General features: G+C 37.0%; 1 protein-coding gene across 7 annotated transcripts in view; it reads left to right on the top strand.

Moving 5' to 3' along the window:
* NRG1 (neuregulin 1) overlaps window positions 1-13,768 on the top strand; it is a gene marked incomplete at its 5' end in the record, with an annotated part of 167,354 nt that overhangs the window by 69,745 nt on the left and 83,841 nt on the right. For 3 of the 7 annotated variants that reach the window (XM_081943211.1, XM_081943210.1, XM_081943212.1), the window contains one exon: window positions 11,222-11,870. The exons of the other annotated variants lie outside the window; for them this stretch is intronic. In XM_081943211.1, coding sequence (XP_081799337.1) covers window positions 11,222-11,870 — 649 coding nt within the window. Of the gene's footprint in view, window positions 1-11,221; window positions 11,871-13,768 lie in introns of those variants that run through there. 7 annotated transcript variants of the gene reach the window in all.

Below are 13,768 nucleotides of genomic sequence, written 5' to 3' on the forward strand. Positions count from 1 at the left end.
GAAATTCTATCCTTTGGTTGTTGTCCTAGATCAGGGGTGTCCAAACTTGGCAACTTTAAGACTTGTGGACTTCAACTCCCAGAATTCCCCAGCTGGCTGGGGAATTCTGGGAGTTGAAGTCCACAAGTCTTAAAGTTGCCAAGTTTGGACACCCATGTCCTAGATGGACATCTGTGACATTGGACAGTGTTTTAATGAACCATAATTCCAATTCTGTGGTTCTGTTCCTGATCAGTCTCCCTAGTCTCTTCACATCATTGTAACAGAAGAAAGTTAAACCTCTTTATGTTTCCCAACCCTAAAAGACTTAAATAGCAAGAAAATTTAAAAAACAGGAAATAAAAATAAAGTTAGTCCCAAATTGTCCAACTGCATTGTTGAAAACAATGTGAAAGTGCCATGAGATTAAAAATACATGCTCAAAATACCACTTTCAATGTTAGAATTGGGAATAAGTGATTATGGTGTGGAATGGATGAGTGGATGGATGGATGGATGAATAGATTTTAATTTCACCCTTCGTACTGTGAAAAGATCATTAAAACACTCTGAAAATCTGATGTCTGCCATTACTACACAATTGCTTTTATATTTTGTATCAATAGAAAACTTTATTTCTCTCATGTTAGACTATGTCTAGCCTTTGTATCTTCCCCAACATGCACGCAAATTCATGGGAATCATAATTGCAGAAAATACAAATAAATTGTGATGTATGATACTACTCTGTAACAATTGTTGAGAGCTAATATTGGTCTAAGAGGAGATGTTAATTAAATAACAAAATAGGCTCCTTATATCTTAGCGAGGTATCTGTGGTGGCATGTATAGTATACAAATATTTTACGGATAAAGTGCTCTAATACTGTGGCAAGTTCCAACCACAATTAAAATTATTAGGATAAAATAAAGTAAAAAATTATACAAATGCTATAAAATAAGTATACTTCAAGATATGTTTATAATATCATAAAAATACATAGAGATATAAAACCTTATACCTAGCAACCCTGCAATTTGTCTTTACCTATAGGATTTATAACAAGGTATTTTCATTGCTTTATAGTACAATATAGTACAATAGTACTATAGTAAATAATGAAAGTCATATAGTACAATAAGGAAAGTAGGAAAATTGCTGTTTATTTCAAGCAAAGGAGCAAAGACGCAGGGCTTTCTGTTTTAAACTCCCAGGAAATTATTGATTCCTAATCTATGTGTACTTGGGGTTTATTTTTCCGTTGTATGGATTTTGTAGTTACTGATTTATATTTTCTCCTCTCTATCCATACATCTGCTCCTTTATACATCTGATAAAGTTTTGTGAAGGTTGGTTTCTCCCACAAGAGGCTTTCTCTTCTTCTGGCACCAGGCTAATATAGCCACTCTTCTGGAATTTCTATGTGACCTTGTAAGGTAGAACACATGTATAATTTATCAATTTAGGGAAGTTATACTTCCTTGCTAGTTGGGCAGAATACATTTATTTCATTAGCAAGCAGCCTTTTTCTATAATAGGATTAGTGTAAAGAATATATCAGCCAGGCACTCTTCTTGGACACGCTGAAAGGCTTCAGTAGAAAAAAAGTATATGTCAGCTGTCAGAGTCTAGCTAAGAGGTTGCTGGTAATCAATGGCCTCGTGGGATTGATGGAGCCATCTTTCAAGTGGAAGACTGCTGTTCTTCCTGCCATGGGCTCAGATTCATATAGGCAAGGGGGGGGGGGAGAAGATTATTAACTCTGTAAAAATACCATCAGCTGTTACATTACTAAAAAGACCTAGAATGAATGATCAAAATCAAGAAAAACCAAAGAACCAAACTGGGTTTGTTTTATCTCTTTAGAAATGAAACCTTTCTAAAATAGAATTCTGCTTAACCTGCTCTTCTGCGTCAATCTGACACAAATACATCGTCCTTTATAAAATTGTGACATTTTAAAATTTCATATTACATCTTATCAAAAAGCTTGTATATCTTACAACTTTGATACATCATCAACTTATTTTGGGGGGGGGGTCATGGATTTGCTGTATCTTGAAAATTCAATAGGTACATAAATCTGTGCATTTTTAATAAAATTAAATTATGAAATGCAACAATTGTACATGCCAACATTAGCATGGCAAGCATCTCTAATGAAAAGTCTCTTAACTTTTTGGGAAACAAATGCTGCTGTCCTGCCTTCCACAATTGTTGCTGCTGTTACTGTTATTTTGAAACTATACATTATAAGAATCACTGTGTGTGTGTGTGTTTAAGAGGTACTAGATTTCTCATTCTTTTCTATAAGCACTAATTTTTATCATTGTGTTCACTGTCTGCCTTTTAGAAATTGCTGAGTAAACTCATTTACATTTAATCACATTAATAGATCAAAAGAAATGTCCAAACCATTTACAATAAGTTAATTGCTACAAGAATAATTTGAGACTGTCTGCTGGGTTGTTCTTCCAAAACCATATATGAATTTCCCCCGAAAAATTGTTCGTTATTACTTAGCAATTCTATTTGGCAAGGCTTTAGGTCTGTCTCATCACCTAATGCACAGGCTCCTGCTTCTCTTTGCCAGGAACTACAGCTTCCCATTTCAAAGGCTATATAGACTTTCTAGCATCTTCATTCTCATAAATAATGCATTTAGTTTCCCTTATAGAAGGAGGCTGCCTGGGATTATTGAGCAGGGGGAGAGATGGAGGGCAAATGTAGACAAAACAGGGCATATAGTTACTATTATTAAGTAAACATCAGGTTATTTTTGAACTCATCAATTATTTTGGGATTGTAGCGGTTGTTATAATAAAGAAAAATGTAGAGGATTAATTCTTTCCTTACCCACTGTTTCTTCCTTCCACACTTGACAATTTCAAAATGTCTTTGTTCTTTTTTAAGTGGTTGATATTATGTATGGGATTTTATCTATCCATCTGACACACTAAGCTAATCAAGCAGTGTTTCTGTGTTCATTAAGTCAATGTGTTGCATTGTGTGCTTTATAGCAGTTTCAACATGTATGGTATTGATACCAAAAATGGGAAGGTCTCCAAGTTTGTTTCAACTTACAAATTGGCGTTTAATAAAAACAAATTTGTTAAGGCGCTCATGATTTGCTGTATGGTCAGAACTGTAGCATCCTGCTTCTTATCCACCTATAGAAGAGATTGTGGATAGGAGCCTTGGTAGTAGGCTATTTATCACCATCATATCCAAGACAGCAAATTGATTTAGGAAGACCACAATAATGTGGACCTTTTATCTTCCATCCAAGAGGAATCTAGCACGTTTGTAAAAAATACATCTTTTTCATTATAGCATCTAATATCTCTCACTTTCTTTGTAGAGCCCAGCTTGGCCCTTCCCATATCAAAATCGATAACTGTTTCGTGTCCAGTGAATGCTGTTATATTATGCAGGAAATCTGGGATGTGATGGAATCTGTTGAGTGACTGTATTTATTAAGAAAAAATCCATTTTAACTTATCAGGAGATATGAAAGCCATTGTTGGATTATGATTGGAGGGAAATGGCATACAGAATTTAGCAGATATAACAACATTTATAATGGACCAATAGAAGCATGTCAAGGCAGTTTCCATAAAGTTGAGTTTAGAAACGAAGTTTTGCTGCCTATGTGCATGCTTGCTTTAGGAATACTCAACATGCATATTTGTAAATTATCAGATTGCTAATTGCTCACTGTACAGGCTTTTTGGTGTTCTGTGCTAACAATGAATGGTTAACAATATCTTGATTTTTTTAACAAACACATTTCACGTGGATGCTGTATCAGCTGTTAAGAATTCCAAGTATATAAATACATTCTGTCTATTTATATCTGGGCTCTAATTTTGAAAATTTTCCTAGAAGCTTCCAAAAATTCTGTTTTTTCTAAAGGGAAAAAAAGTTTCCTGCAAAAAAATAAGGAAAGGAATCCATCGTATTTGAAAACGTAAGAAATAGCATTTTCAAAATCATACCCACGTTAACATTAGATGAATACAATATCTAAAAACAACAAGATGGGTAGCCAATGAATTTGATAAATAAATAAACAAGGTAGTGTGAAACTGTACCATAATTGTTGAGTGAATGTATACATAGTTGTGGTAGAAGAAGACTAATATGAATACTGTCTTGTTTCTGTGTCTGGAGATTATCAAGTTGTGAATGCCCCAACACTGGAAGTCTTTAAGAAGATGTTGGATAGCCATTTGTCTGAAACGGTATAGGGTTTCCTGCCTAGGCAGGGGGTTAGACTAGAAGACCTCCAAGGTCCCTTCCAACTCTGCTATTGTATTGTATTGTATCAGTCATCCAGCTCATAGTTGTCTCAAAGGCGCTTTTTCAAGAGACAACTGGACTGTTTTTTCCCCGAAGAGGAAGAAGAAGAAGATGACAAAGACTAAACATCTTCTTCTTCCTCAGGGAAAAAAACCTTTTGAAAAAGCACCTTTGAGACAGTCTTGTTTCTGTGTATTTGTGTTCACTCTGTGTATTCTGTGTGTTTCTGTGCATCTGGAGTCATAAGGGCAACGCAGTTCCAAGTTGGGACTCCTCCAGGATCAACCCTCCTGAACTGATGAGGTGAAAATAAACTGTTATGCCAGAGGGAAGGCCTTCTCTCTGCTCAGGGACTTTCAATTTGGTTAGTCAATTCAGATCTTTATTACTGTCATAGACCAACATAGAAAGGGTAAAATAAATACAAACAGTAATTTTAAAAACCAAAAGCAATATAAAATATATAATGCTCCATCTCATAATTTTCTATATTATGTAATGTCGAACTAAGCCCTGAATGATATGATATGATGTGTGAAAGGAAGAACTGCATCCCACTGATTCTTCACTTAACATATTTGTCTGTGTTGCAGGTGGTAGTTAATATACGTAGCAATAAATAACAGGCGTTTATTTATTTATATTATGATATATAGAAAATGCATCAGGCAGTGTTCCAAGTAACATTTCAATAAAATTTATAAACATTGCCAACTCTGGAGCAAGCTGCTAAAGGACTTTAAAAGGAGAAATAATAAATCATCATTTAAAATATTTAACTGAATTTTAAAAAAATAGGTTAATTAAAGGTTGGAGGCTCATACAGAACAATTTCATTTACTCCATGAGCTGATTCAGACCCTCTCCCCCATTAATTAAGAAATTATTAGAAAGAGTAATAATACTGGCCACCACATATGCATAAACATTCATTTCTACAGAGAGGGAATGAACTCATAGCGGATATGTAGCAATATACCTGCAGCTATGCTTCCCTTTAGATTTTCTGAAATCCTCAATGGTTACAACTAGGCCACAGGAACTCTGGTTAATTGTACCATGGAAGATCAAAGCGCATGTATGCACAATCCACAGAGGCAACTTGGAGTAAAGACAAAACTCTTGTTTTCTGAAAATCAGCAAATAAGTGGGCTTTCACCTCGCCCTTTCTTGCCAAACAACTGATGTCAGAAGCCAAGGACAAAACAAAAAGAAAAAGAAAAAAACAATACTGATTTGCTGTGTGTATTTCCCATGGATGGCTATGTTACAATAATAGCTGACTGCTGGAAATAAAACCAGGAAAGCAACCTAATCAAGCAAGGAATGTCTTTATGGGATATTGCAAAAAAGAGGAGACTGAAAAAGGAAGGGGAAGAAATAGCATGAGAGCTGTACTTAGCCCCTTGAGATAGTCATTGTCAGTCTGGGATGGTAAAATTCAATCTACTGTCCTTAATGCAAAAAGGAAATATATACTAAGAAAGCTATCAACCTTGTTGCATGTTGATTAATAGCATTGTGGCAAACACTTACTTTACTGCAGGTTCTATACTACTCATTCTGCAGGTTGAATATACTATTCCTTGAAGTGATTTAGTTAGGTATTAATAGTTTTTAATACCCTAACTAAGGAGCCTTAGTGGCACAGTGGTTAGAATGCAGTACTGCAGGCTAACTCTGCCCACAGTCTGGCGTTCAATTCTAACATGGCTGGAGACTGACTCAGCTTTTCAATCCTTGTGAGGTCAATAAAATGAGGACTCAAGATTGTTGGGGAGAATATACTGACATTGTAAATCAGTCAAAGAATGCTGTAAAAACCACTTTGGAGCAGTATATGTCTAAGTGTTATTATTTTCCGCTTTTCTGTATTTTCCTTTGTTTGGCTGGTTTCTTAATAAGGCCAGGAAAAAAAGGTATTTTTCTACATTTGAGATCCTAAAGCTATTAGCAGATAAAAATGATGAAGGAAAGTTAACGTTTTGGTAATTTCCAGAGTACCTTCATGGATTCCAGTAAGATTTGGAGTGCATCAGGGGTGACCAGCATATTAGAAACCTTGTAAAGGATTGTTCCAAAGGTGCTTTTTTCAAGGGGCAATTGGACTTTATGGTTTTTCATGAAGGTGTTTCGCTTCTCATCCAAGAAGCTTCTGCAGCTGAAAAAGCTTCTTGGATGAGAAGTGAAACATCTTCAAAGAAAAAACGAAGTCCAGTTGGCTCTTGAGAAAAAGCACCTTTGAAACAACCATGGCCTAGATGACTGAGAATCTCCATAGACTTATAAAGGATTGTGTGAAGCTATGATTTGATCAAATATATTAGATATTCCATAAAACCTACCATGATATTATTTTGTACTAGATCCACTAAAAAGAAAAAGGAACTACAAAGTATCCTAAGGGAGACAATACTTTATTTTTAACGTTGAAGATTTTTTTCCACATTTTGTACTGTTATCAACTGTTACCCTGTAAAGTAATATCTTTATAGCTCCTTAACAGTTTGTTATGCCATGGCCATATGATATTCTTGTGCAATCTGTCACTCAGTAGCTTAAAGTCATCCTTAATTTAAGTCACCCTTAGCTATTCCAGTTTTGAAGTATTGTTTTCCCTCTTCTTCCAAGCCAATGGTTTTCTATGAATCTATAACTTTTCATTAATGAGTTGTGTTCTACCCAGTTTCTATTGGCCTTTAGGTACAGATACAGGTACAACTCTCCCCTTCAGACACTGGAGATGGCCCTTTATGACTTCAAGAGACACCTGACACTTGACGCAGCATTTGTTCACATAATAATGCCCGGTTGGTGTTTTGTTTGAGGATTGTTTGAGGGTATTTCAATTACCCTGCACATTAGGAAAGTGCAAAGTAAGAAAGTTTGGCTTTAAAATGTGAAAGTAAAATTTTACAGGTAGTCCTCAGCTTATGACCACAATTGAGCTCCAAATTTCTGTTGCTAAGCAAGACAGTTGTTAAGTGAGTTTTGTCCATTCTATCTTGCCATCATTGTTAAGTGAGTCACTGCAGTTGTTAAGTTAGTACATGGTTATTAAGCGAATCTGGCTTTCTCATTGACTTTATTTATTGAATCACAAAAAGTGATCACAAGGCCCCAGGACACTGCAGCCATCATAAATATGAGCCATTGCCAGGCATCCAAATTTGGATCATGTGACCACGAGGATGCTGCAAAGGTTGTAACTCGAAAAACAGTCATAAGTCACTACATGAACTGTTATAAGCTTGCCTCCAGAAGTTCTGAATGCCCCAACACTGAAAGTCTTTAAGAAGATGTTGGATAGCCATTTGTCTGAAACGGTATAGGGTTTCCTGCCTAGGCAGGGGGTTGGACTAGAAGACCTCCAAGGTCCCTTCCAACTCTACTATTGTATTGTATTGTATTGTATAAGTTGAGAACAACCTGTGTTTATTTTAAGGTCAGGCATTACAAAAAGCAAAATTACAGTTTTGTGGTCTACCCAAACCTTGCAGTCTTATGTGGCGGATCTGGGATTCTGTTTACCACAGAAGACTATGGAGAACAGGGAACAAAGGGACTGCAAAAGAAGTAGTTTTTTTAAAAAAACTATACCTGTCTTTTCAGCCATTTGAGCTGATGATATACGTAAAATAGAGAACAGTATTTTATTTACTTCTCTTTCAAATCAAGTTGGTCTGAAAAGATAGAGAATATGAAAGCTGGTATTATGCATGTGTTCAAAGACATCTGAAATGGATATGTTAAGACTCTTTTTGAGAATAAGATTGTGATTGATCACTGATCATGATTATATATATATCACCTTACAGAGTACAGGTATATTCCTGCAGCGATGTAATAGGGATAAAGATGGGAGTGAGCGATCACCTTCCTGTATTTTTAATGAGGTTTTTTTTCCTCTATTGGACTGGATCTTTGGCTAGAAAAGGCTTTTTTTTCTAGTTGCAAAAATGGCTGAATAGGGTAAACAAACAACAATCTCAGCAGATTTAGTAAAAGCTTTCACTGGAAAAAAAATCAAAAAGTCAAAATAGTTTTTAGTTTTATGAAAAGGCATTCAGGCTTACATACAGAATAATGCAGAATACCTTTCCACCCAATGAAACCTCTAGATCAGCATTTTTCAAACTTGGTAACTTTAAGATGAGTAGACTACAACTTATAGAATTCCTCAGCCAACATGCAAAATGTGCATATACTGCATATTCCCATCATGGCCTCAAATATTTGGGTTGGAAAACTTAAGCTTGTGAGAGGTCCTCCTTCAAGCTACCATCATCTGGGATGCAAGAATCCTGATAACCACTAGAGGGCAGCAAAATCTTAATTAGTGATTGCCAATATCTTTTCACTTCAAATATGGTAACCTCCTTTGAGTCAAGCGCAACTCCCAATAGCATTACACCCATATGATTTTCATAGTAGCAGTATAGGAACAGTTTGTCTGCTGCCTTTAATGAGAGGGGTAGGTAAGTAGGAAAGTAGTTGTAAGGAATGTGAAATCTTTGGAGAATTAGTAGAAACCATTGAACTTGTTCCATCAATAGAACTGCATACATTTTTTGCTGCCTCAGTTTTACTTGATTAGTTTTGATGTGTTTACTCCTATGAAGAATTCTATACTCGTTTTATATTTACATATTTGAAAATCTCTTTTTTACTGTTATTGATTAGTTTTTATTATTTAACAGAAGATATCTTATTCAATACTTCTGAACAACTAAGAGTGGATGAATGATTAAAATTAACCAGGCTACTCCGCAGTGCCTTGAGGCAAGAGAAACTGATACAGTGCGTAATCTTGAAAAACTGTTGACTTTAAGGATTCAGAATATGTTCCATCACTATATATTGATATTTTGGACTGCACAACCTCCAAGGGAAATCTTGCTAACCCTTACACTGTGATATTCAGACTTCTATTTTATATAGTAACATTAAAAGCAGTTGAGTTGTATTTGGAAGATTGAATCTCACCAGGCTCAAGGTTGACTCAGCCTTCCAGCCTTCTGAGGTGGGTAAAATGAGGACCCATATTGTTGGGGGCAATAGACTGACTCTGTAAACCACTTAGAGAGGGTTGTAAAGCACTGTGAAGCAGTATTTAAATCTAAGGGCTATTGCTATTGAAATAGTTAAATTAAGGAATACAATTACAGGGTTTGGTAAATAATAAATTCTCAAACACTGAATCCTGATTATTTATATGGTCCATATCATTTTCTTATATACAATACAAAAGTGGATTGCCATTGAAAATTATCATTTGACTAGTTTTCATTGTGAAGTCAATATTTATATAATTTCTGCATTTGACCAGTCGCGGTTATGTTTCTATGCAGATTTAAGTTCCTTTTATAGTTATTTTTGTATATTTTTCATTTATGTTATCTGTGTCCTTGAAAGTATTTATTTTGGAATTGGTAGCAGTTCATCAGTTAACAAGAAAATAATGCAGATTGAAGAAAGAAAGTGAAGAAATGCTTTACATTTGGTTCTCCTTTAAATACTTTCAGACAAAATAAAATGAAATATTTGCAAAGCCAGATTGTTGTCCCACATAACAGGTTTTTCCCATTCAAGGCTTTTGTGTGAAGCTCATTCAGTACTAATAAAGCAGGAGCCACAGTAATCATCATTGCAAAATCATAGATTGTTGATGTGAACATTCTGATTTAAGTGCAAACTTTCTCAGATTGGATCATATGACCAAAAAGAAAAAAAAAACGCTTCCAATTTAAAATGAGGATTATGTTCTCATCCGGTCCATTATGACTCTAACTTGCTGGATTGATAGGAAGGCAAACTTTATATCTAGGTAACAGCAGAAAGCAATTGCAGCTGAGAGGCCTGCCATCCCCCTTGGGAAGGATCGGATATCCAACAGCCTCAGCCTGAGGTCCAGCCCATAAGGCTGTCACCTACAACCTTCTTCCCCGCCCCGTCCTCACTGCAGCTTTGTTAGATTTCTCTAATGGTTGGGAATCCTTTCGTGATCATACACTGGGAGGAAAAGGGAAAAAAAGACCGCTCACTGGCTCCTGCATGCCTCTTTTCTGATTGTACGTCTCTATTCCATCTAATTGGATGAAATAGGAAGTCCCTGGCAGCCCTGTGTTGCTGGGTATGCGGATTTAACTCAGGCCAGCCCTGCAGAGGGGTGGGGAAAGAGGAAAGAGAGCAGAAGGAAGGAAGGCACGGAAGAGAAAGAGTACTCTGGAGGGACGAAGAAGAGGAGGAGGAGTTGGTAAGGACGCAGAGCAGAGAATCCCCATCCTTTTATTCCTTCCTCTCTATAATGATGATGCTGGGAGTGATGCTCAGGAAGCAGGCACCTGCTGCTCTGTAATGATTCAGCCTCTTTCTGCCAGCTCCTTTGCACAACAGGATGCTGTTGTTACTGTCTCTGCTGCTGCCGTTGCCGCTGCTGCTGCTACCCTCCTTACTGGTTTTCCTTTGGCTTCTCCTGCATGACTCCAGCTGTGTTTTCCTCCTCCTGAGCAGCCCCCAGTCTCAGATGCTGAAGGTGAGAAGCCGGCTGTTCACTTTGGGCTGTTGTTGGTTCAGTTAACTAATTTTGTGGAGGAATTGAGCTTTCTGGTTTTCCTTGCCTTGTTTTGAAGAGCCGAGGATGGCTTGAGAGGAAGCTAGGAATTTAAAATAAGAACCTTTGAAAAGTGAGGAAGGGAAAGGAGCTGATTCATTCACTATGAGAAGCTTCTTTTCTGGGAATTTCGAAGGTTTCGATTCTTTGGTGGTCTCTTTCTGTGGGATCATTTTTTCTGATGCTTGGACTCTGTTTTTATGCCTGTGCTGTGATGCTGTAAGATTTCTGAAGCCGACTTTCCTGTGAAAGGGGATGGACCCGAAACAAGCTTTATAATTAAGCGTTCTTGAGAACAGCTCCCCTTGGAAAATACAGGCTCAAAAATGTCGGAAGCCAGTCTGGAGAAAGCTCCCCATCCTTCAGCCCAGCTGAGTCCCACTGCATCCCTTGACGGGCTTCCTGGTGAAGACGAGATGCCAGAGACTCAAAGGGAGGAAACCAGGATGCAGGGAATAGCAGGCCTTGCAGCTACTTGTTGTGTGTGCCTGGAGGCAGAGCGACTGACGGGTTGCCTTAATTCCGAAAAGATCTGCATCGTCCCAATCTTGGCTTGCCTGATCAGCCTCTGCCTCTGCATTGCTGGCCTTAAGTGGGTGTTTGTGGACAAGATTTTTGAGTATGATTCTCCTACCCACCTTGATCCCGGTAGGGCTCGGCAAGATCCGATTACCTCTATGGACCCTACTGCACTGTCTGCTTGGTTGCCATCTGCAGCGCAAACCTCCTATTTCCCCCTTCCCACCAATGAAGCCGCACAGGAGATCATGGAGCAACCCAGAGGCCCCATGGTAGTTACTTCTGAGATCGCCTCTAAGTCATCTCCATATAACACTGTCCGAAATGATTATTTCTTGCCATCTTTGGTACCCTCACTACCTCTGCCTAGCCTAAAACCTGAAGTGAAAAGACCCACCACTGCATCCCTGGTACAAGAAATTGAAACCAATATCCAAACAGCTCTACCAAAATTAGGTAAGTTCACATTTTATCCCCCACCCAACCACTTCCTATGCCAGTTGGATCACAACACTTTGCATAAAGTACCATGATGAGTGAACATGTTTTGCTGATCATTGAAACTGATGAGGGTTAGGGAAAATTATACTTTCAGCCTATTCCTTTATGAAGGTTCACAAAACCAAGTGAATCTTACTGTACCATTTGCCAAGTCACTTGACTAATGAACTTTACACGTGCATTACAGTGATTTTATTTTATCTCAGCTCTTCATAATTGGCAAATTTCTTTATTATTCAACCTCTGTGTATTTTGCATTTCTGACAAATTATCTGCCCCTTCACATAGCATATGCATTTCTCCCTTAAAAGCAAGAATAAAATAAAAAGTACATTATGGAAGAATTGCTCTGAATTTTAACAATAATTCTAATAATTTTAGCAATTAGAATTCTATAGAATTCTAATAATTCTATATTACAAGTTGTACAATCTTTATCAAGGATTGCTTCATTGCCATATGCAGTTCTATTTCATTGCTATATGCAGTTCTATTAATACCTCTTTTGCTGTGGAATTCATTAATATTGTTCATAGCTCTTCATTCTGAGGTTAAAAAAAAACAATAACTTGCTATATTCCACCCTGGAATCTTTTTTGTGGCAAGAGCCTTGGAACGTATAGTATATGAGCCTTGGAATGTATAGTATAGCAATGAAAACAAAGGCACCTCTAAGCATGTACAGACTGTATTTCCCTTGACCTTAGCTACCAGTTTGGAATCAAAACGCAATGCATCTGACTTGGAGCCTCTCCTTTCCAGGCGATACTTGAGAAATGTAGGTCAGGGTGGCATTCAAGAGAGAAAGGGAGTGCATATAATCATGCTTTTTTTCAGGATTGGAAATATCTGAATAACTCAAAACATCCCCTCTTTGCTGATTGGCCAAATCTTGACCCATCAGTTTAAATTAATAACTTTATCCCCCATTCATCTTATGGTTCAAATCAGAAAAACAGAGAAAACATTTTTTTCACTAACATACCAAACTTGCAAGTAATGAAAATGTAATGGGATAATTTGATGTGCAGCTCTGAAAGAAAGTTAGCATTTATTTTTATCAAAATCATTTCTAACCTTTTGTATTTTGAACGTTTAATAGAATCACCTCCAATATTAGAGAACAAAAGTGCTGAGGTTTATTAAAATGCAACCGTTGTGACAATGCAGTTTGTGCATGGTGTGTCTTGAATCAGAAAGCTGCTTTGAAGTGATTCATAATGTTTAAGAGGAACATGCAGTGAAGAACGCTGCTAGTCCTTTGATGTATGTTCACTTTTGAAGCAAGAATGTTCTCCCTCTTTTTTCCCTGGCCAAGCTGCTTTGTAAGATATTCCTTCTGAGAACATGATGTATCAAAGATGCATCTTCTCTTCTGTGTAGATACATGTCTCATAAATTCTGTCATTGAAACAGTTTTGCCATTTCAAAAATCAGGTCTACACAAGTTCTTACAATTCTTCTGCTAGATTAATAACTTTAGGCTTATAGCCTTCATGTATGAATGACTTGAGTTATACAATTCAGAAATCCTATCACTTTCAGGAATGCTGTATCCATTTTCAGCAACTACGGTTTGGTTCTTGCCTAGTTATTATATTTCAGATGACAGAGTCTCACTGAGAGGAATTGAAGGTTATAACAATGCAGCTTCTTCATGTACTTTTTGCTTTGAGAATTCATTACTGAAGTATTGGCTGGAGTTCTACCTATCTTGAACTGATAAACTGTCAAATAAAGGATGGATCACTGGATAGTAAAGATCAGCTAAGTAACTGTCATGTATCAAGATTGCTTTAGATCATTTTAGCATACAACAGTGTCATCTTTTCTTCCTTCCAAATAACACTGCT

This window comes from Natrix helvetica (assembly GCF_964273705.1).
Source record: "Natrix helvetica genome assembly, chromosome: 2".
Taxonomy (NCBI): domain Eukaryota; kingdom Metazoa; phylum Chordata; class Lepidosauria; order Squamata; family Natricidae; genus Natrix; species Natrix helvetica.